Below are 21,332 nucleotides of genomic sequence, written 5' to 3' on the forward strand. Positions count from 1 at the left end.
CCACCCAATACCAATATGATCACAGCCCGTCCCAACCCCTGCATTTCCACCAAGCGTAGGGACAGATTTCACATCTTGTTTACTCAGCAAGCAGCAGCAGAGCTACAAACAGGCTTTTTCCATCAGCAAGGACCATTCTGCTGGTTAAGTTTAAGTCAAGTGCCAAAAGAGATCACTACAGTCAAATCCATTTCGAAGTTTCCCAAAAAGGTGTACTGGAGCCTCAGCACACCTGGTTTGTGCTTGATATCCTCTCAGGATGAACCTAAAGCTTTTCTTCGTTTAAGTTTAGCAAAGAAGTACATTCTGTAAGAAGTTAAAACGCGGGCTTAGCGCAGCACAACTGAAGTCAAGAAGAGTCGCAGTTTTAATTGTAGCATGCCTAAGGAATAACACACACTGGAGAAAAAATATGAACAAGCAGGCCAGGTACAAGTTGGTTTTGAAGCCTTCTTGAACCTTCTGACACAATGAAGTCAAACCGAGGAAGAACCATCCCATAGAAGTAGTAAGGAAATAGCAAACAACCTAAACTCATAAGCAATCACGCTTTGTTTAAAATTAGCAGTTTTCAATAGCATGCAGGTGCCTTAAGTTCTCTTGCTACACCTTCCCAAAATTATTGTCCTGAGTTCCTAGGTGCTGACATTTGGCTAATTTCACAGTGCTTTGGTGAAACAGGAATGTCACATGCTAGAAGGGCTGAACATTCCCCAACAGCTCTGCTGCTGACACCGGACAGCAGCCTGTCCTACCAGAGCCTGGCTGCTGAGCCTGACTTTAGTGACACCCGCCAGGGAGAGCCAGAGTCTGAAAGCCACGTCCAGGTATAGGAGCAGTTACAGTAAATGAGCCATTCAGCAACGGGTTGCTTTTCGTTTGTTTGTTTTAAAGTCTTTCCTGTTCACATAAAACACTAATATACCAGCTACAATGAAAGAAAGACAGTCTTTTTGCTCCACTGTTTATGGATAAAACACAACAGCTACTCTGATATCATCTGCATAGGTGATCGAACGCTGAAGCATCTGAGCACAGAGGAAGCACCAGAAAACAGAACTGAAACATCTGCGGCAGCTCTTTGCAACCTGTGCCCCAACAGCTTTTGAGCTATTCAGAGCAAATCAGATCTCAAAAATTAAAATAAAGCTGCTTCAGTAAGTATTTGCATAATTCATGTAGAATAGTTATTTGTAAGACTCACACCCTTTTTAGCACAGCAAAATAAGGTCTGGAACCAGCAAAATTCTTTCACTGTCACTCACTTAAATGCATTTAAGCTATGCGACCAGCTGCCGTCCTTTGACCAGCACATCCAATACAGAGATACGTTCTTCCCCAGCAGAAGCCTCCTGTGCTCAAGACGAACAGCACCCTGAGCTTTACAAGCACAGTCTTGAACAGGGTCTCGCAGCTTTGGCAGACGCTGTTTCAGAAAACAGCATGAGCTGAGACACCACGGGAAAGAGGTTTTGCTGCAGGAACCACACGCAGCAGCGCTGGGTCCCGTCCCCGCCGCGGTTCAGCGGGTCCCGCGGCTCCTGCTGCTCGTGGCACCGCCCGGGGCTGGGGGGGCACGTCCCGGGCTCTGCCGGGGACATTCTAAACACTGGGTTTACAGTCATTTAATATTTGGCTGAGAAGTTAGTTTGCTGTAAAACTGAGCTTTGTTAAGCTTCACTGGTGTGGAAACAACATACAAAGACTTTTTTTCCCATATGCTACCAAGCCAGGGTTTTTCTTGAGCCAGTTGTTGTGAACTGGAAACACAAAGCGCGGTTTCTGCCGTCTCAGGTGGTGGGAGGGCTGCTCTCCGTCCCCAGCACGAGATGCGAGGCCTGACTGAGGGTTTTGTTTCAGGACTCTGTGTGCTGGAACAGAAATACAAATCTATTCTCCTAGCATGTCAAAAGGCATGTCTAGCCTGAATCTCCTCTGCTTTAGTTTGCCCCATCCCTTGAGAATTACTCTGCCAAAGCACTTCTAAGCCATTTATCTAGTTTACCATCAATGCTTATTCTAAGAAAAGCCTCAAGATCCACCAGCATTAATCTTTTATACTTTGTATTTGTAAACCATCTAATGAGGTCTTCCTAGGTCTGAGGGCTGGCATAGCCATTGGCACGCTCATCATTTGGGTTGCAAACTGAATAAAACGCTCCTCAATAAGAAAACCAACTTGGACTGCTGAGCATATCCAGTCTGGCTCTGTCAGTCCAGACAGGCGAGGTGCTGAGATGTAAAGGAGAAAACACATTGCCCAGCAGCAATCGGATAACAAGGTCCACAGCGACAGCACTCATTCCTCAAGTACACTACACCCCCTTTCCAAAATTTATTGTTAGTAAACTTTTGTCTTCAACGGTCAACACTCAGGAGGTGTTTTCAGAGGATTTACTGGATTTCATCATCGGATTTACAAAAAATTACTATCCTAATGCAGTAATTTATACTCAAATTCTATTTAAAGCAACTAAATGAATTTTTTCATCATAACATTTACAATGCACTCACTGCTGCATCCAAGTGTCTGCAACCCTCTAAATTCTGGTTAGATCTTAAACTAGGAGAAGTTTTACCCTAGTAGGTGGCCTCTAAATAGCCTTCTTTTGTCTTTCCATCATCATTTAATACAATATTTTGCACACAAACAGCTAGCAACTTTATATGAACGGCTTCCAGAGGAAGCCGTCTTGCGCAAGAAAACTCAGGTATCTCATTTCAACAAGAAAATTTACATTCACCAAGCTAAAAAATACTCCAAAAAACCCCCCATATTTAACTGATTCATTTCATAACAGCTACAGGAAAGAAGTTGCTAGAAACCTAGCTACTCTTCCTCTTCTCTGTTTGAGGAATTACCATTGTTCTACCAGCCCAAGCATAGCTAAACATCGTTACTAGCAGAACACGTCAGAGCTTCCTGCTGCCAGGGACGGTGTCTGGGGGGGGCGAGACCTCCTGCACCAACAGAACCTCCCCCACGGACAGACCCCGGTCCAGCCCCCAGCAGCTACAGCCAAAGAAGGCTCCTTTTGATAGCAAGAGCTTTCACAAGCTCCAGGACATTGCCACCATCCTCCTGTGGGGTTTAGCACACTACAGGTGACACACTCAGCAGACAGTGGGACTGGGCACCTCTCTGCAGCATCTTTTCAGAAATTTTAAAATTTCCCATATACCTTCAAGTCTCATTTTCTGCCCCACTGAGACTCCTGATAACTGATACTCGTTGCCACTAGCAAAACTTATCTTCCAGGTCTCCAAAGGAGCCCTGCTAATAACCTGCTCTAACCACTTCCCAAGATGAAAATGAGTAGCTGCATACGGCAGGGCAAACAGGAAAGACTGATACGGTCACACTGAGTAACGGATGTGTAACTTGTACTAATGCCTCAGCGCAACGAGCAGCACAAGAGGTAGAACAGACAATTCTGTTTGTCCGAATTTGAGAGAGGAACAGAGCACTAGGAAATTCATGTCACAATAACAGGTAGAGTCAGCACATTAGAGTATCAACCTCTACAAAACCCTGACCCTGAGCTAAAGCTTCTTTCCTCCCCGGACGTCCTGAAGGCGGGGAAGCTGTTATACCCTGCAAGTTCCAGATACTCACGCTTCCCAGCTTCAAGCCACCAAGTGGACTATTTCTGGAGAAAACGGCATAGTGAAAAGTCATGCTTTATAGCTCATTCAGCACGGCCCCGGCAGAGCACACCAGGCAATGCCCCCACCGCAGCCCTGGCCATACTCACCGACATCAGCTCCCTCCCCAGCACCAGCACCCTGCCCAAACAGCCCCGGCTCCTCCGTGTCAGGGTGAGGCTGCAATCTGTCATGTGAAAGCGCTTGCAATTGCTAAAGGGATTAGACTGAATTAAACCAAGCCCCCTTCCAGCAGTCTTAAAGGGCCTTTTCATAGCCCTAAGCCCGTCGGTGGGGGAACGGCAGCCGGCGCACCGCGGGCACCAGCCCCACCGCGGCCCCAGAGCCCCAGCCCTCTGCTCATCTCAGCCCGTCCAAGGAAGGCGCCTCGTTCCACCCCACTGTGACAATTAGAATAAAGTCACCATAATGCAGTGGCAGAGGAAGCTTGCCCACCTCTGATGCGCTCGGTACCCCTGAGCTAGAAGAACGACTGACATGCTATAGGGTACATGTTATAATGTTACCCTTACAGTCACTGGTTGCGTCTTGGCTTTGTTTTGGTATCTGGCTCCAGTCTGTAGCAGGAACTACCCCCTCAAAGAATTCCTAATGACTTTGGTGCAGGGCCTGAAGACAAAGAGCTGATGTTACAGAAAACTGAGCTTCTTTGCACACACATCTTTTAGTCATCTTAGACTAGGACTAAAAACAGACATAAGCAAAGACCATTATCTGAAACACTTTTACCGGATATATAAGACACCCCCATGATTGTTGTAAGAAGAAAAAAAAAAAAATGGCACTTTCCCCACCCATCTCCTGTTCTCTTCGCACATTTGACAGCGCAGTATCTAAGCCCATTTTGCAGAAGTACTTGTCAGCTATTCGGTTGGGACTATTTTTAATGTCACTTCTGACAGAGCCAGACAGACACAGAGTTGACTGTACCTTTCAGCAATACACTAGTTACAAACACATCTCAACTGTCTTCACCCACTGTATGTTAAGATGCAACACAGGACAGTCAGCTTAGATTGTGGATCAAATTTCTGAAGGTACCACAATGCCCAAGGACCTTGCAGCTTATGCCTTCCTTATGCATTGTTACCTTATGCACCGAATGCCCATTTAAAACTAGTTCAATATTCCAAGCTTCAGGCTACTTTACATGAACAAGACACACGTGGCTGTCATTAAAGCACAGAAAACACCAACTGTAACAGTCGGACTCGGCAAGAAACGACAGGTTTGCTTGAAGCTTACAGTAAAATTTCATCCACTGCTACGCCTGATTTCACATCTACCGAGGGAAATTTCAGTTTGCACCTATAATAAAACTAAATTAAAAGCCACCTGCAGAGCGAGGACAGGCTTCTTCTCTGTGAGCAAGCAGTGACAAAAGGAACAAGGGACTGGACAACTCCAGTCTCAATGAATGGGCTCAATCACTGTGAGTTCAACTTGGCAGAGACATGAGGAACCATAGTCTGGAAGCACAGAAAGATGCACTTATTAGTTTCAGTAACAAGTATTTTTTCTGGCCTGTTCTCTTACCCCTAACAGCACAGCCCTTGCAGAAGGATGGAGCAGATCATACAAAGAGTGTGCTATGAAACACAGATCACTGGGCTCTAGACCCAAAACATGAGGAACTGGTAGCATCCTCCAGATTCCACTGGAAAATACATATTGCTGCTGATCTAGAGATCACAAGTGTGATTGGAGTCCTCAAGGAGAGTCCATAACCACTGGACTTATGTGCAGAGCCCTGTAGCCACATATGCAATATACTGTTCTGCCCTGACTACACAACATGTATTAATAAGTTCACAAAACAAACAAACAAACACACCAAACCACACCAAAACACCTTCCTTTGTTTAAAATCAAGTGGCAGCTTGGCTGAGCAGCACCCCATCAATAAAACCTCATGCTTAGGTCAGCATTTGAACTAAAAATTATAAAAGAGCAAATCACTTGAATTGCAGCACGATTATCATATACAGGCTATGAAAAGGCCCTTTAAGATAGGATAAGTTGAAAAATAGCACAAAGGGATTCAAAATAGGTTGATTCTGTGTCCACTCCAACAGCAATTTCTGCACAAGTTTTCAGACAGGGTTTACAGCAGGCATTGTATCCAGTGGTTGAAAGAGCCAATCCTTATTCTTGACAAGGGTAAGGGAAAGAGACTGACTGAGGCAGCTCTAAACACTGGCACAAAATATAACGCTAAAGCAGTCAGTTTCAAAAAGGAAACCAAGTGATTTGTCCCAATATAAACTCTGTCACACTGTAGTGTCAGAACCCCAAATGGGTATTTGTTTGGCTGTTAACACAAGAAACTATTTTGAGATTAATTTGAACTGCTCATCTCCCAGTAATAAGGAAAATAAAATTCTTCCATACAGTCAGTGGTAAACAGGAATGTTGCCATGGGGAGGAAGAAAAAAAAAATCTGTTTCCTTGAACACACTTGCTGCCATTGAGAAGGTAATGAGAGCAGAGCAACAGCAGTATGTTGTTGCCTTTCCAGTTCTCAAGAGCCAATGTGAGAAGCCACAACTCCCTCCGTGCTGAAACCCCTTTGCAGCTGATCAATCCCTGGTATTCAGAGTGCAGAGCAACCCTGCGGAGCCTTCAGGGACCTCCTTGCAGGACACTTCCATCAGCCCAGACTTCAGTTATTCATATCCAGTCCGCGAGTCTATGTCCTTAGGTCAGCTAGGGCTTCTTTTTTTTCCCCTCAAGTGGTGGAGAATCAGATTTATTACCCTCAAGGACAGCCCATAAAAAATTAGGTCTCCTTCAAACCATGTCCATGGAGCTCACAAGAGGGCTTCAAAAAGCCCAGTCCTTATGCAAAGGGGCTGACGTTTGCAGTTGCCTTATTTTAGAGCCCTTCACCCACCCACCCTGCCCCAACTTCCAGCTTTCTTACAGTCAATGTTTGAGTGCCCAGAGCTGTCATCTGCCATCAGTACTGGCAAGCACTCACTAGCAATGCAGGATGCAGAGCCAGGCTGTGCCAGTGCTGCTTCATAGGGTGGAGAACTCGGCATTTTAGAACTCTGGAGGCATCATTTACACAATTTAATTAGTGATCTGATTTGGGCAGGCAACTTTTTCAGGAACAAAAGTTCTACTTTATAAGGAGATTACCACAAAGTTACTAATTCAAAACAATTTTTTAAAAAGACAGGGAATTCCCCTAACCTCTGTACAGCATGGGTTCTGAAGTCATTAGTGACATGTTTCCAAGTTACAGCTACTTGAATATAATTCCTTCCTTTTCGAAACCATGGCTGCCAGCAGCTTGTCACCCTGTCCAGGGGGCAAACCACGTTCAGACCGACAAAAGCAGTTAGGGATGAAAGTACTAAGCCAGTAAAAGCAGCCATGGATGGATCCTCACATTTACACTCAAGTTCAGATACTTTTAGGCTGCTTATTACACAACTTATACACACCCTTGTGCAATAGATCAATTTCTCTATTTTTGCCATTTCCTTTCTCATAAATAGATTCCTCATGCTCCTCCCTTTGCTTTCCTGCAGCTGTTCCAAGCCATTAACATTGCCATTTGCTATTTCTTTAGAGCTACTTCGAATAGGCCCTTAAAATAACTATTTTTGTACCTGTTGTTTGAGGTACTTAAAGAGAACATCCTTTACTAGTCAAAACCCAGCAGATTAAAAAATCATGGGGAAAACCCCAACCCCTTTTCCGCGACATCTGGATCAGGAGGCAAAACTCAAAGTAAAATCCAGCCATATGCAGTTGCCATTGTTCAACTTCTACGCTTCATGTAGCTTTGGGGTTTGTTTTGAGGTTGTTTTAGTTTGTAAACACCCATTTGTTTTGGCCCTGTTAGAAGGCACTATTCTTTGGAGAAATAGAATGTGCCTTAATATTATGGCATCTGCATGCTAATAGCAGGGTTGGCAGTTGTACTTCACATGTCTGAGCTCAACCACATCCCGAGCCAAAGCTCTCCAGCCCGGGGCGGTCAGCAGGGCGGTGTTGGAGATGCCAGCAGTTGTACAGGTGACGCTCCTGGCAGGTGTTGTGTGCCCCTCCTCAGCAACCCTACTCACAGGTTAAATGCATATTTTATCATCCCCCCCGCACCTTAGCACATGCACCACACGCTAGCATTAGGATCCTGGCTGCTCCTGCAGCAACTGAACCAAAACAGTTCCAACATTCCCCACCACCACTGGAAGTATTTCACATTTTCAGAGAAGATTCTTACAGGGAACCTTCTCCCCCATCCCTGAACTTGTCTTAGTCTAGTTCTTCCCTCTCAAGCTTTATTCCAAATGCAGAGGATCTCCCTGTACCGTTGAACAGCTGTGAAGACCCAGTTCAAGGGGTTAAGCAGACGAGCCTGGTAGCCAAGCTGCATTTCCAGACAGCCAATGAGCTTTCCAAACCGAGCATCCCGGGGACGTCTGCCAACATTACAAGCGGCTATTTTGCTGGAAGAGACTCAAAATAAGATCAAGACAGGATGCTAACAAGACAAGCATGAGCTGCATAGAGGCATCAGATGTACAGTAAGTACTTGAGGTTCATGAGCTAACAGACCAAATACTCACTCCCTATATAAAGGTCTCTAAATTCACCTGCAGTTCAGAATTGGTCTAGAAGCAACCTGGAGCTGAGGGCAAATAAAAAACACCTATGCTCAGATGCTCGGCCTATCATTCAAGATCAACAAGTCAGAAGCGTGCTTGTCCCTTTCACACCCTGCTCTGTTCTTCACCCGTGAGACCCCCAGCACTTCAGCTGGTGAGGAGGGACAGCTGGACACAGGGCCGCCCATCCGGACAGACAGCCCCGCAGCCCCCATCCGGATGGACGGACAGACAGCCCCGCAGCCCCCATCCGGATGGACGGACAGACAGCCCCGCACCGCCTGGGTGTGGCACAGCGAGCTCTGGGCCAGCTCTGAGCAATGTGAACAACAGCCAGACTTGCAGGAGCTAGAACACAGCCCCACTGTGGGACTCGACTGCCCAGACTATGAGCCATCCCTCCAAATTTAACTGCAGGCACAGCCGAGTGTGAGGTAAAGCTGTTTCATCATCCTGTGATTTTCGGTTCTATCATTTCCAGTGAGCTGGACAAATCCTGCGACTTCCTTTTAGCGCGGGGTCTCATTTAGGCTGGCTGCCTTTTCGTCTCTATTTAGGTCATGGTTCCCTAAAATGCAGGATTTCCCTAAAACAGCTCAGTTCTACACTTCTTTTAAATACTCAGTTTCCCCACCCATATTTGCTTTCCTCACCACCAACCTATTTTAGGTTTTAAATAGCTCTGTTGGGACTGTACGTAGTTTATAAAAACCCAACTTGCGATTGCTGAAGTACCTTTTGTTATTTTAAGCTCCATCTAGTTCAAGCACTTGAGCTTTCCTAATATAGAGCAGAGCAGCTACACCACCAGGACACCCAGGATTCCATCCCAAAACGCTCCCGACCGGGGCAGAGGGGTCGGGGAGCCGGGGGAGCAGTGCCAGCACTGCAGGGTGATCCCACCATCCCAAACTCCCACTGCCTCCTCAGACCAGGATCAGCACCCCAGGACTGCGCCATAACCGGGACCAAAGAACGAATCAGGCTGAAAATAACTCCTCTGTTATTTTTTCCAGCAGAACCACTTCATTGGTCTCGTTCATTGCAGTTGCACAGGGGCACTGATACTGGCACAGATTACAGGAGGAAGGAAGGGTAAAATGTTTTTTCGAGGTACAATTGGACAAGATGGGCCAAGCTATGGAACAACTATTATTACCGGGTTGCAGGCACTCCAGCCTTACCCTGTGCAGTAGCTGTGACACACGTCCCCTCCGCGAGATTCACCCCCCATCCACCCCCATGCACATCCCGTCACACCAGGTTCTGGAGGGCTGGCACAACTGGTGCATGATTGAGCTGGACTATGGGGCAGCGCAAGGCAGGAACACACACGGGGAGCAAAACTTTATAGTGCCAACAAAGCTCTCAAACATGCCAACAAGTTGATCTAGTTCATTAAAGGCTGCAATTAAATGAACACTCAAGTTCACACTTATAGACCTCTTGAAATACATTGCTTGAAATAGACCTATTTGAAAAAAAACGCCCAATAAACCACAGTTATCACTTAAAACTTAGATGCACGCAAGAAGACGTTGCTAAATGCCCAGGAATCTCAGCAGTCAAGTAAGATCTATTAATGTGTTTCTTTTAGATACAGGTCCATCACATACCACCCTTATAATGCACAGAATTAAGGGCAGATGATGGCTGTACATTCTAGAGATCAGTCGGACACCATGAGACTAAGCAGTCAAAAACCAGCCATAGTAGAGGAAAAACTTGAGTAAGGCAACCCATAGCCCCAAGACACAAAGGTGAGAGTCACGTCACATGCACCCCTCCTCTAAACGGAGAGAACCAGCTCACTGAGAACCAAGCTACGATGCACTGAAGCTTAAATTTGAAATATCTTATAGGAATTTGAGGGGTTCTATACAAAAATAAGAGATACCCACCAACCAGCTTTTTTTGTTGAGTGAATGAAAGACCCTTTCAGAGCTCAGCCACAGGAGCAGCCACTGCTCACCTCCCCAACTCAGCTACATTCGGTGCTTAGTGGCAGAAGAGACTTTGCACAGAGGAGAACTGAGTACACAGCAAGCAACAAAGCCTATATATTAAATTTGTCAGAACTGAAGGAGAAGCAGGACAGCCTTCTGACAGATTTCTACTTGATTATTTAGCATTTGTCAAAAGACACACTAAGATAGCATCATATTTCCTGTATGATGCTGAAGCAAATGTTGTTCATATCTCACTTTCAGTTGATTCCTCTGATCTCTCGGCCATTTGGAAGTTACTTAGTCCTTCTATTTGCTCTCTTCTGACAGAGATTCAAGACAGACACTACAATGATACGTTCTTACAGCTGAAGATGCTGACATGTATCCTCATTTGAAAAAGATCTCTACCCTATGCTGTTGGTTGTGCAAAGGGTTATCAACACCAAGCACAATACATCACATTGCAGCCTGCAGTCAACCTTCAGCTTTAGATGTTAGTAATAAACCACAGAGCAAAATTAAAAAACAAACAAACAAACAACAAAACAACAAAACAACAAACCAAAACAAAAAAAACCACACACACAAACCACCGGCTTAGGGGTTTTTGAGCTTTAACTCGCTTCCGCACATACAGCTGTCGCCACAACACCCTGGGCATACACTGTGCGCACCAGTGCAGAAGACATTTTGGATTTCACATAGCCTGAAATACTTGCAGCCGCCAGTCACTGAGAACCAGAAAATTCTGAATCTTCAGGAACTTACTGCTTCCCAGTTTGTCATGGCTGGGTCAGAAGGCGCAGTTTAGTGTTTTAAGACAAAAAAATATTCTGTCAGCAGGCAGTAAACACTTTAGGATGTTTTGCACACAAAGCTCAGGTAACAGAGGCTCCTAGCTTGCTTTTTGAAGCAAAGGACTAGCGTTACAGCAGCAAGGAATGCACACCATCCCAGGATTCTAGGAAAGAATAAGTTACAGTCCAGCTCCCAGAACAGAGGCAGCACACGAGCTGCAGGTTGGAGGACTGAGACACGTTGCCTATTGCAGTATTTTCTTGGTTTAGTGATAAAGTGTTTCAAGGTGCTGAATAATGCTCTCAAAGCCTGCCACTTCCCAACCACAGCCTCAGAACTTTGGGGTATTATGAGCAATAGCAGCCTTTTGTGACCCCGTTATTCAAGGTACCAGTAACCTTACAGGTTTTGAGCAGTCCAACTCATTCATGCAGCAGCCCCTGGTTCTCCAGGATTGTGGATATTGCCCAGAACAATCATTTTACTGCTCTCTGCTTCTTGTATTTCACCAATGCAAACAAATTCATGTGTTGTTGAGTGCTCCTTGATGAAAAAAAACACAGATACAGGAACAAAAATCAGTTGCTCACACAGCATGTTTTCAGAAAGAGAAGAAGGGTTTCTCAGCCTGGGGTAAGCACAGGTCCTCGTTTTCACTGAGGATACCTGCAGCCACAGAGCTGAACACAGACAGATGCTGGATTCAATACGGCTCAGCTAAAGTTCTTATTATCTACCCAGTAAAACAAATGAAGTGAACCAGTCTACTTTTTCAGAAGTGATTTTAAATTTCCTTAATATACAGATATAGGTAGGGGCAAATGAAATAAGTGGATGTTGGCAAAATAGTCATTGATGCTTAAGCTTTTGATCTCATCACAGAGTTATTGTAACATTTGCTGTGTAACATAGATACAAACCATACACTAGAAAAACAACACCTTCCTTATGCATGCTGAGCAGCGTCTTCATTAATTAATGCTGTCAAACAAAACTTAGTGAAACATAGGAATATAAATAGTAATATATGAATTTAATTAGTATTATAATCTAGTGTAATCCCTAAAGGACAACTTTGGGTTTTTAAAACAAACAAAAGCCCATACACAACAAAACACACACACCAAACTGTGTTACGATTCTGCACGTGGTTATTGCCCAGACCACGACTATTCTATTGTCTCAGCTGCACTATAAGCTACAATAGAAGCAAGCTTCTTGCAACCCATCCAGCTTTCTAGGTAATTTGCTTTCTTGACATATAGTTACTAGAAGATCTGTTTTAGTGGTCAGATATTAATTAAATGTAGTTAATAGATTAACCAAGTAATTGGGCGCTACTGTAAGGCATTTAACAGGCAACGCAATCATCAGGCACAGTCGACACAGGGTCACAAAATCCTGACTAATCTGATAACCTTCTGCGATGAGGTCACCCCCCTAAGAGATGGAGGGAAGGCGCTGGGTGTAGTTTTTCTGGATTTTAGTAAGGATTTGGATACTGTCCCTCACAGCATCCTTGTGGAGCAGCTGCAAGATGAGCAGGTTCAGGTGCTGGTGAAGAACCGGCGAGGCGGCAGAGCCTGCGACCCACCACCAGCACTGGGCATTATTGCTGTCAGTGACCTTGATGCACACGTTGAATGCCCTTAATAACATGGTTGCCAGTGAGTTGTCATATTAATAAGACTATTAGGATTGTTTTCTTAGAAGAGGATGGACTGGACCACAAGGTATTATGTGGGGTTTGTATCACCATGGTTTTATGGGCAACTTGATACTGTTTGGATTTGTCCACAGTGAACTGCTGACCTCCCTACAGAGGGCCTTCAGAACCCTTTGCTGCCATTCTGACAGTCCTGTGGATTGTGATCATTTTAGTATGAATTTGAGTTCTGGATTTTAATATAGAAAAAAACCCACACAACCAGAACCCTCTTGTCCATCCAGCAGCCAGCCTGAAAAGACTGTGTAGTGCATTGAGGAAACAGATACTGGGGTTTTTTAATTCATTATTCCAGAAAAGCATATTCAGAGGGTGAAATAAATTACACATTATTTTTAGAGACATTATGAACAAAAGTCACACCTCTGGGGGGTGGAGACTGTTGAGAGCCCAGACACTTCACCCTGATAATTTGTCCAGCAGCTCATTTTTTTGCACTATAACCAAGCACAGACTTAATACCAGAGAGTCAAGTTCAGTACAGTTTAAAAACTATGGCAAGGAAAGATTTAGACCAGAATTCCATGCTTTATTAGCCTGTGTTACATAAAACCAAGTACATTCATTAAATGTTGTGACTAAGTGATTGATCAGACTGTGATGGCAGATTTTTCCTGTACATAGTCACTTCCTCATCATAACTAAGTCTCCCAATCCAAAGAGAAAAAGGGTTGTGAGTCATAAGGGCTTCCTAAGGAGAAGACGACAAATCTGTGACAAAGATGAACAGGAACAGCTCATGGCTGCAAGAAGTTTTGCTTTAAACTGCTGCAGCAGGTCCACTTTAAAAGAAAATACCTGGGGAACATCAGAAGGCATACAATTGCAGAATAGCAGTTCTCCAATATGCTGCACATGAGATCCTCTGACATCAACTTAACCTCCTCCCCGCCGCTCCCAAAAAAATATCAAGGCTTCTTTACAGTATTCACTCTGCAGTCTAGTCCAGTCTATTCTCCTAAGTAGCCTTCCTCTACAAAAAACACAAGTTGACCAATAGTGCTAGAAACTTGCAAGAGTATAGATCAGTCCAGACCATGCATATCATGCCATTCTTTTTCACTACTTTGATTATCCCCTTTCTGATCTCTTTCAAGATGTCCTTCTTGACACAGAACTGCTGCTGGCAGAGAACAGAGTCTGTCCCTTTCCCCTCCTGGTCCATCATCCCATTCCTGCCTAATTGCATGTTTCTCTGCAGCACGGATCAGATTTAGAGCTTTTTCATTCATTCCTCCTTTAGAGCCACCTCTGCCTCGGTCTGGAGCTGTTTGTCAACCAGCGGCAGCCAAAGAGAGAGAAACCCAGCACAGCCAAAAGCTCCTATTTCTTAGCCTGGGAACGGGATGAGAACAAATATCGTTCCTTCATCCAAAGTTTGTATTTCTGAAAATAGGTTCCTCAGAAAAATTACAGCTTCAGAGATGTCAGAGCAACCAGGAAAAAGCATTTTACAGGAGTCATACCATTAAAAGCCTCTTCAAATAGCGTTTTCTCCCCACTTAATACAAGTGCAACAAGCTGCTGTGCAAAGGCAGACATTTCTGCCTGCCTGGTACCCCACTGGGGATCACACATCCACACAGTGAGGATGTCCTTCCACCGCTGTGCAGGAGGACGCAGCACCAGCTCACCTGCCTACAGACTCAGAGTTGCTGCAGCCATAATTGTTTCCTGCCAATATAAGGCCTGAAACTCTGCAATCTCAGGCTTCAAACCTCCAAACCATTGCAGCTGATCCTGTGGTTTTATAACTACCAAGCCTGCTGGTGTCTGTCTCTTCCTACATCCCTGCCAAGTATTCGCTGCACGTTCTCTAAACATTACAGTAAGAGCTACTGGAGTCAGCAGGGTGGGTTCATGCCCACAACTTCCAAAACACTCGAGTGCTCCACCCAGGAACAGCCACAGAAGTGTTCCAAAGAGCTTTGCCCAAAAGAGTAGCTTTCCATGAATCTAGACGCTCCAGAAGTTTCATATGGGATAAAACCAAACTCCTTTGATGCAGTATCATTGGCTGCACTCTGCAAATTCCTGCTGTTCCCAAACACCCCTAGGGAAACGCGAGCAATTAACCAGCTGCTTACTAGTGCTCTTAATTTACATCAGTTAATTGACATGGATTATTTCTGGGCAGAGAGGGATTTCCTCTTTTCCAACAGTGTCTGCAGCAGCAGAGGCTCCTCGACAGGTGATGTACAGTCATTGGGCAGAAAAGCGAGACCCTGGGAGGGACCTGGGGGGACACCAGGACTTAGTGTTGAAATCTTGGAACTCTTTCACCAGCAGACCCCATTGTAGCCCTCAGACCAGCGATTAAGCACAGATAACAGCTTTATTGTGCAAATTCAAGGAGGCCCTCTCGCTGCACAGAAAGGGAAGAAAAAAAAAAAAAAAGTCATCCAAATAAGGTTGTTTGAGCTGCAGCGGCCAGGAAAGAGGCCAGGAGGTGACGTAGTGGAGGAAGCTTTTAGTCATCTTCCTCTGCGAGCAGAGCGGGGCCGGGGCCACCTCTGCAGGGTCTGCGGGGTCCATGGGCAGCAGGACACGGGGGAGCTCGGAGGGTCCTGCTCCCCGACACCCCGCCAGGACAGACGGGATTTGAATAACTAGGTTTCAGTCCATCAGCTGTCTTTGTTGTAGCTACCTAGGGGCTTCAGTGAGCTCTCTCCAGGAAGAGATCATTTCAGATCAGGCATCGTACATAAAACAACTGAAACAAGTTTCCTCTAGAGGCAGTGATGCCATTTCCTGTCAAAAAAGGAGTCCATATTAAGACATTTTATGAACTATCCTCGCGAGAAGAGCAAGAATTGTAATTAATCTTCAGGGGTGACTAATCAGACAAGGCAGAGACAGCCCAAGGAAAGTGCTGAAACCTCTTGCAGGTCCAAAACAGGTACTGTCCTGTCCCCTTAGCACTGATGGGCATTTGCAGGAAGCGGGTGATGAGCAGCCCCTGACACTGGGCATCCGCCTCCTCATGGGGCTCTTACAGCAGAAGCAGCAGATCTGAACCTTTCCTCGGGTTCCTTTTATTATTTTATTTATTAATAACTGGATCATGACCACCAGTTCAGATGAGGAACTCAGAACAGTTCTTGCTCACTACAGTCCAAACCCACTGTCACGGATATTTTTTGCACAACGCTGCCAGTTGGGTGCAAGGTTTTCCATAAGGGGAAGCAAGATTTTATCAGTATGTAAAACCAAAGTGAATGCTAAGTTTATCAATGGTATTCTTTAAACTCCCTGTTTAATTTTAACATAGAAAGCCCAGAAGCACCAAACAGAAGCTTTTGCTCACTATCAGGCTTAATTGCTTCATCTTTACAAGAGGTAAAACCTTGCTATTCTTGCAGAATCTAGGAACCAAGCTGGTGAATGCAATGCAAGCAAGAGTGTAAAGGCCTTTCCTGGTTTGTAGAATTCCATGGTAGGTATAAAGCTACAGATAATTCATTGCATACCTGTTCAGTAGTTTACCTGGTTCCATGGTTTAGCTCTCGGTGCTTCTGAAGTACAAAGCCATCTGAAATTCACCAACAAGGGCAACACATATTTCTGTGTAAAGCAAGATCTTTGGGAGCTCTCAAACACACCTTTTCACTGCAACTCCATGTATCCAAGCCTTAGAAGAAAGGTACAATGGACTGATTTTCCATAACAAGCTAGCACCAATGTCACACGAAAGCCTGTTTAACTTTGATCAGTAGTTCCAAGCTTCCCAAGTTGTACTGCGTGAGGGAGGGAAGGAGACAAAACACCAAAGGGTCGGTCCTCAGATCAGATAAGACAGAAGGCATCTGGAATGCTTCTAGTCCTCCTTCATAGCACAACAGGATCCAAACCCATGGCACCAAAAGCGTCCACCCGTTACAAATCATGGTTTCCATCACCGTCTACCCTTCCTCCCAGCTTTCAAAACCTCTTGCAAATTCCACGCACACAAAAAAGCACACTCGAACAACTGTAGCTCTCTGCTTGTAGCTGCCATCTTGTTGCAACATTTGGTAGCAAGTACCTATCTATCAAGAAACTAACTATCCAGAGTTCCAATACCTACCCCAGTGTCTATTACCTTTCTTCTAACCAGACCCATGCAGTTCCAGGGAAGAGAGAGAGATGCTTCAAGGTCCTTTGAAGCCCAACTGGAAATTATAACCACCAATTTAAGCTACAGACAGGCCCTGAAGGCCCTAATGGCTATTGCTACACTGCGTTTTAGACACTACTAAGGGAAAAGGCAACAGCAGAACAGACTTTTTAAAAACTCTTAAATAGCACCATAAAGCTGATACCTATGAATCTCACTATTCTTTCATGCTGAAAACTTCATGCTTGTCCAAGTTGACTTTCTCTGCACTAACATTTTGCCCTAGAAACCTGGAGACTTACGTTCTGAACATCTAGAGGAACATTTAGTTCTGCCAATACAAGATGAGTCCAAACTTTATTATACCTTAGTTTGAAGCTTTCTACATTCACAAGAATAGCTCTGATTAAACCCATTTCTCTATAGGTGAAGACTAAGTTACATAAAACAGAAGTGCTGAAGTCCCAGTGATCGTACATTTGGAACACGCCTTATACACGATAGATGCTCACATTTCAAGTTCTTGGTAGCCTATCCATTCATATAGCCACTATGCAAGTACATTCACAGGCAAAATAGTTAACGAATCCTGGAACAGAAACATTGCTTTTCCTAATAGCTAAAAATACAGTAGAGTATCAGGCCATTACATTGATATGACTGGTACAAAAATGTCACTTTCCCTCCCACTCCTCCAACTAAGATGGTTTTTGTAATACTAAAGTACAAGTGATTAACTGTGAGGGTCAGACCAACCACCAACACGACAGCTCGTTCACTTCTGCTGGGCTGTGGCACAGAGTGTGAATTCCAGCTCTGCCCAGCCTGGGGTGGCTCAGGGACAGGCCGGAGCACTGGTCAGCATGAGATCAGAGCTGCCCATGGGAGCGAGAGACTCCCCACAACAGATCAGAGCTGCCCATGGCCAGTGAGACACTGCGCATAACCACGGGAGAGACTCCAGAGCCGGACACTGGCTTGCAAGAGGCACGTGAGCGCTCAACCACTGCCACCCCCCTGCAATACCAAGTGCTGGGGGGAGTTACATGCCCCCTTTGGTGTGTGCTTTAACTCTTTACATCTTGCAAACTTTTCAGAACAAAAAAAATGAAAAACCAGAGTTGGTTGCTTAACTACAAGACCATTCTAGATAAGGCAGTGAAGCTGTCCTGTGGAGAGCGCAGCAGATCTGCAGCCCAATCTACAATGTGCTTTCTACACAGCCTACAAGGCCTCCAGCAACCAAACCCCTCAGTCGCGCAGACCTTTCACTTCACAACAGCACATCACATGCCGCAAGTTCAAAGGTTACCGGAGTTAATCTTGGATTCCTATTAATAGTGCACGAAAGCATGGTGCCACTTGTAGCAAAACTCATGTAACAAAATGGCAATCTCTAGCTAGATGTGTTAACATTTAGCCTGGCTTAACAAGGAGCAGGGACTCAGAACTCAACAGGTTTTGCTGCGCAAGCCACACAGCAGCATGTTCCGTAAGCTCGGCGAGATGAATGATAAGAGCTACGAAACACTTCAGACACAAATGTTTTTCCTGCCCAGCCAGAACTGTTCCCTGGAACATTTCCTCCATCTGTCTTCTTCACAATGGATTTATTTTTGTGATGAAGCCTACATATAGCTACATCTAACTGCCTGAGTTTCACCCACATTTGACCTTGACTGAGGAAAAACGCTTGCATTTTACTGTTTTGTTAATTAAGTAGCTGTTACAAATCTTAAGCTAGCACAGTAGTGGTCATGTTTCTTTCACATGAAGAACTGATTAGACGGTTAGGCCAACATATCCTGTTCCTGCAAACCACAGCTCAAGAAGTAATGTTTAAAGTATTATTTCAATTTAGTCTGCAAGTAGGGCAGATGGGGCAGGAAGCCGAGGGCTGAAGCAGCAGAGCCCTGCAGCTCTACACCGCGCAGCACAAACATCTGAACCGCTTTCTGCGGGATCTGCGGTGTGCAAGTGTCACAGCAAGCACTTGCAGTTCTTTATCTGTTCCAGTTTTTAAATGCTCCGAAAGCAGAACTGCTGTCAGAACCAGAGAGCAGCAGGCTGAGAACGCGGGTCCAGCCCAGGGTGTGTCTGCAGATACAGACACTGCAACCAGTGTCACACCGCTCAGCCCCGGCCTGTCAGTGGGAATCCTGCCTGTAAGCGTCTCCGCAAGACAGACAAGATTTCTTGGTTGAGTCACACAAAAAAAGTCATTCATCGCAACTGTGAACTCTCAGGCTAAAAAATCCTAACTGCATTTTACACAGAACTCCCCTAACCTGAGCAACCTCTGTTAATCTTGCTGAACTTGTTGCCTGAATTGGGGGGTGGGGGTGTTTGGTTTGTTGGGGTTTTTGTTGGGTTTGGTTGGTTGGTTTGGGGTTTTTTTGTTTTTGGAAGTAACTTTTCACTTATCATTACTGACGTTTGAAGAAAGGCCTTTCTAAAGCTTTAGAAAATACTGTATTAACCTTTAAGTGGCTTGAGTTTGATATCCTTTAAGACACTGATGTTCAAAAAAAAAAAACCCATCCAGCTATTGTCTCAGCTGGCATTTAAGACAGCAGGAAAAGTAGAAGTCAGTCAAACAGGCATTTAGTATCTATTTCAAAGTAATAAAATTAAACTATCTGTGGGGAAAAAAAAAAAAAAAAAGTCAGAGTGGATTCCATTTCAACTCCGGCTTGCACAGGATAGGGTTTTTGTTTAGGGGTTGGGGTGTTTTTCTCCTTTATGTAAATCACAGGCTCTGAGCTTAAACATGTGATGTTCTTTGGGCCTTTCAGATCACTCCCAGTGAGGAAACATCCAGAGCCTTCCAGGCTGCTCCTTCCTGTTTTATCAATGAAGGGCCAGGACCAATTCTTTTACTCCAACAAGGAGAAATTAAATGGAAAAACCCCATGTTCCTCATTAGTCACCAAACTCCTGCTGCGAGAGCGAGAGTCAAGTACAGACTTGACCAGACTTTCTGAAGTACCAAGATCTCTCCAGCCAAGAAATATTTCGAGTCAAGCTGGGACAAGGCTCCCTAGCAACTCATGCTGACTAATTACCAGTTGTGAAAGCCCCGGTTTCCCCGCAGCGCTCACAGCAGCGGCGGCCATGGAGCCACCTCCCCACCAGGCCCGGGGAAGCCCCACCCCGGACCGGGCGCACACGCGGGCGGGCGGCAGCTCCGCGGCCGCGGCCCCTGCAGCGCGGAGCGGCGGCCTGGGCAGGGCCGGCCCCGCCGTTACCCGCCGCGCCGAGCGGGCAGCCGGGCCCGGGCGGGGCCCCTCGGGCGGGGACACCGCGCCGGGGCAGGGAGCACAAGATGGAGCGGCGGGCGGCTCCGCTCGCTCCCGGCCCGCGCCGCGCTCCCCGAGCCCCTCCCTCCCCTTCCCCTTCCCCTCTCTCTCCGGGGCCGGGGCCGCCACCGCTCCCGGGCGGGGCGCAGGCGAGCCCGGGCGGGAAGAGCCCCTGGGGCCGGCGGGCGGGCAGCCGGGGCGCCGCCGTCCCCTCCCGCCGCCGGGCCCGGGCGCCGCCGCCCCCGCCCAGCCCCGCGCCCCCGCCCGCCGCCGCGAGCCGCTCCCCGCTGCGCTCCGGCGGCACCCACCGTTTTCGGCATCTTCCCGGCGGACTGGGCACGGCAGGTCGCTGCTCCTGCGCCGGTGGGGCTCTCCGCGGGCTCCGCGCTGCTTCTAACGGGACTCGGCGCCGCGCCTCTCCGCCCGCCCGCCCGCCCCGCCGCAAGCCCCGCCCGGCCCCGCCCCGGCCGCCTCCGTTGGGGCTGGAGCTGCGGCCATCGCGCTTCGGCCTCTTCGGCGGGGCGCGGCCCGGCCGTGCAGCGGACGAGCCCCGGGCCGGGAGTCGCCGCCGGGGCTCCGGGAGGCCCCGCCGCGGCGGGAGGGGAAGCGGTTGTGTGACCCGTCCAGCGGCCCCGGAGGCAGCGGCAGCGTCCCGCCCGGGCAAGGGCCGAGGGGCTCCCAGTGCCCCAAAACTGGGTGCCGAAAGAGCCGAGAAAGCCCTGAACGCTGAAGTTCATTTGCATGTCAGGTGTCACTGGGTCTTCTGGTCCTTGCTAAAAGCATTATTTAAAAAAATATTCTATTTTATGGGTGATGGCACTGTTCAAAGTAAGACACTGCACTGACATGTGATAGATCCTTTTGTCTCATTCAGTCTGTCCTGCGGGCTCGGGGCACAGCTTGGGGTGCTGCTCTGTCTGCAGCTGCCTCGGGCCTTGTGTGGCCAGTGAGCGCTGACAGGTACCGGGGTGTCACACCCTGACAGGTACCGGGTTGTCACACCCTGACAGGTACCAGGGTGTCACACCCTGACAGCTACTGGGGTGTCACACCCTGACAGGTACCAGGGTGTCACACCCGGACAGGTACCAGGGTGTCACATGCTGACAGGTATTGGGTTGTCACACCCTGACAGGTAATGAATTGTCACACCCTGACAGGTACCAGGGTGTCACG

The 21,332-nt window shown here is 46.7% G+C and overlaps 1 protein-coding gene across 1 annotated transcript in view; it reads right to left on the minus strand.

The window, feature by feature from the left end:
- MSN (moesin) overlaps window positions 1-20,579 on the minus strand; it is a 36,019-nt gene extending 15,440 nt beyond the window's left edge. The window contains exon 1 of the mRNA XM_065643096.1: window positions 20,465-20,579. Within this exon, the coding sequence (XP_065499168.1) occupies window positions 20,465-20,476 (12 nt within the window). The 5' untranslated portion in view covers window positions 20,477-20,579. The remainder of the gene's footprint in view (window positions 1-20,464) is intronic.
- Window positions 20,580-21,332: the final 753 nt, after the last annotated feature.

Source organism: Caloenas nicobarica, chromosome 12 (assembly GCF_036013445.1).
Source record: "Caloenas nicobarica isolate bCalNic1 chromosome 12, bCalNic1.hap1, whole genome shotgun sequence".
Taxonomy (NCBI): domain Eukaryota; kingdom Metazoa; phylum Chordata; class Aves; order Columbiformes; family Columbidae; genus Caloenas; species Caloenas nicobarica.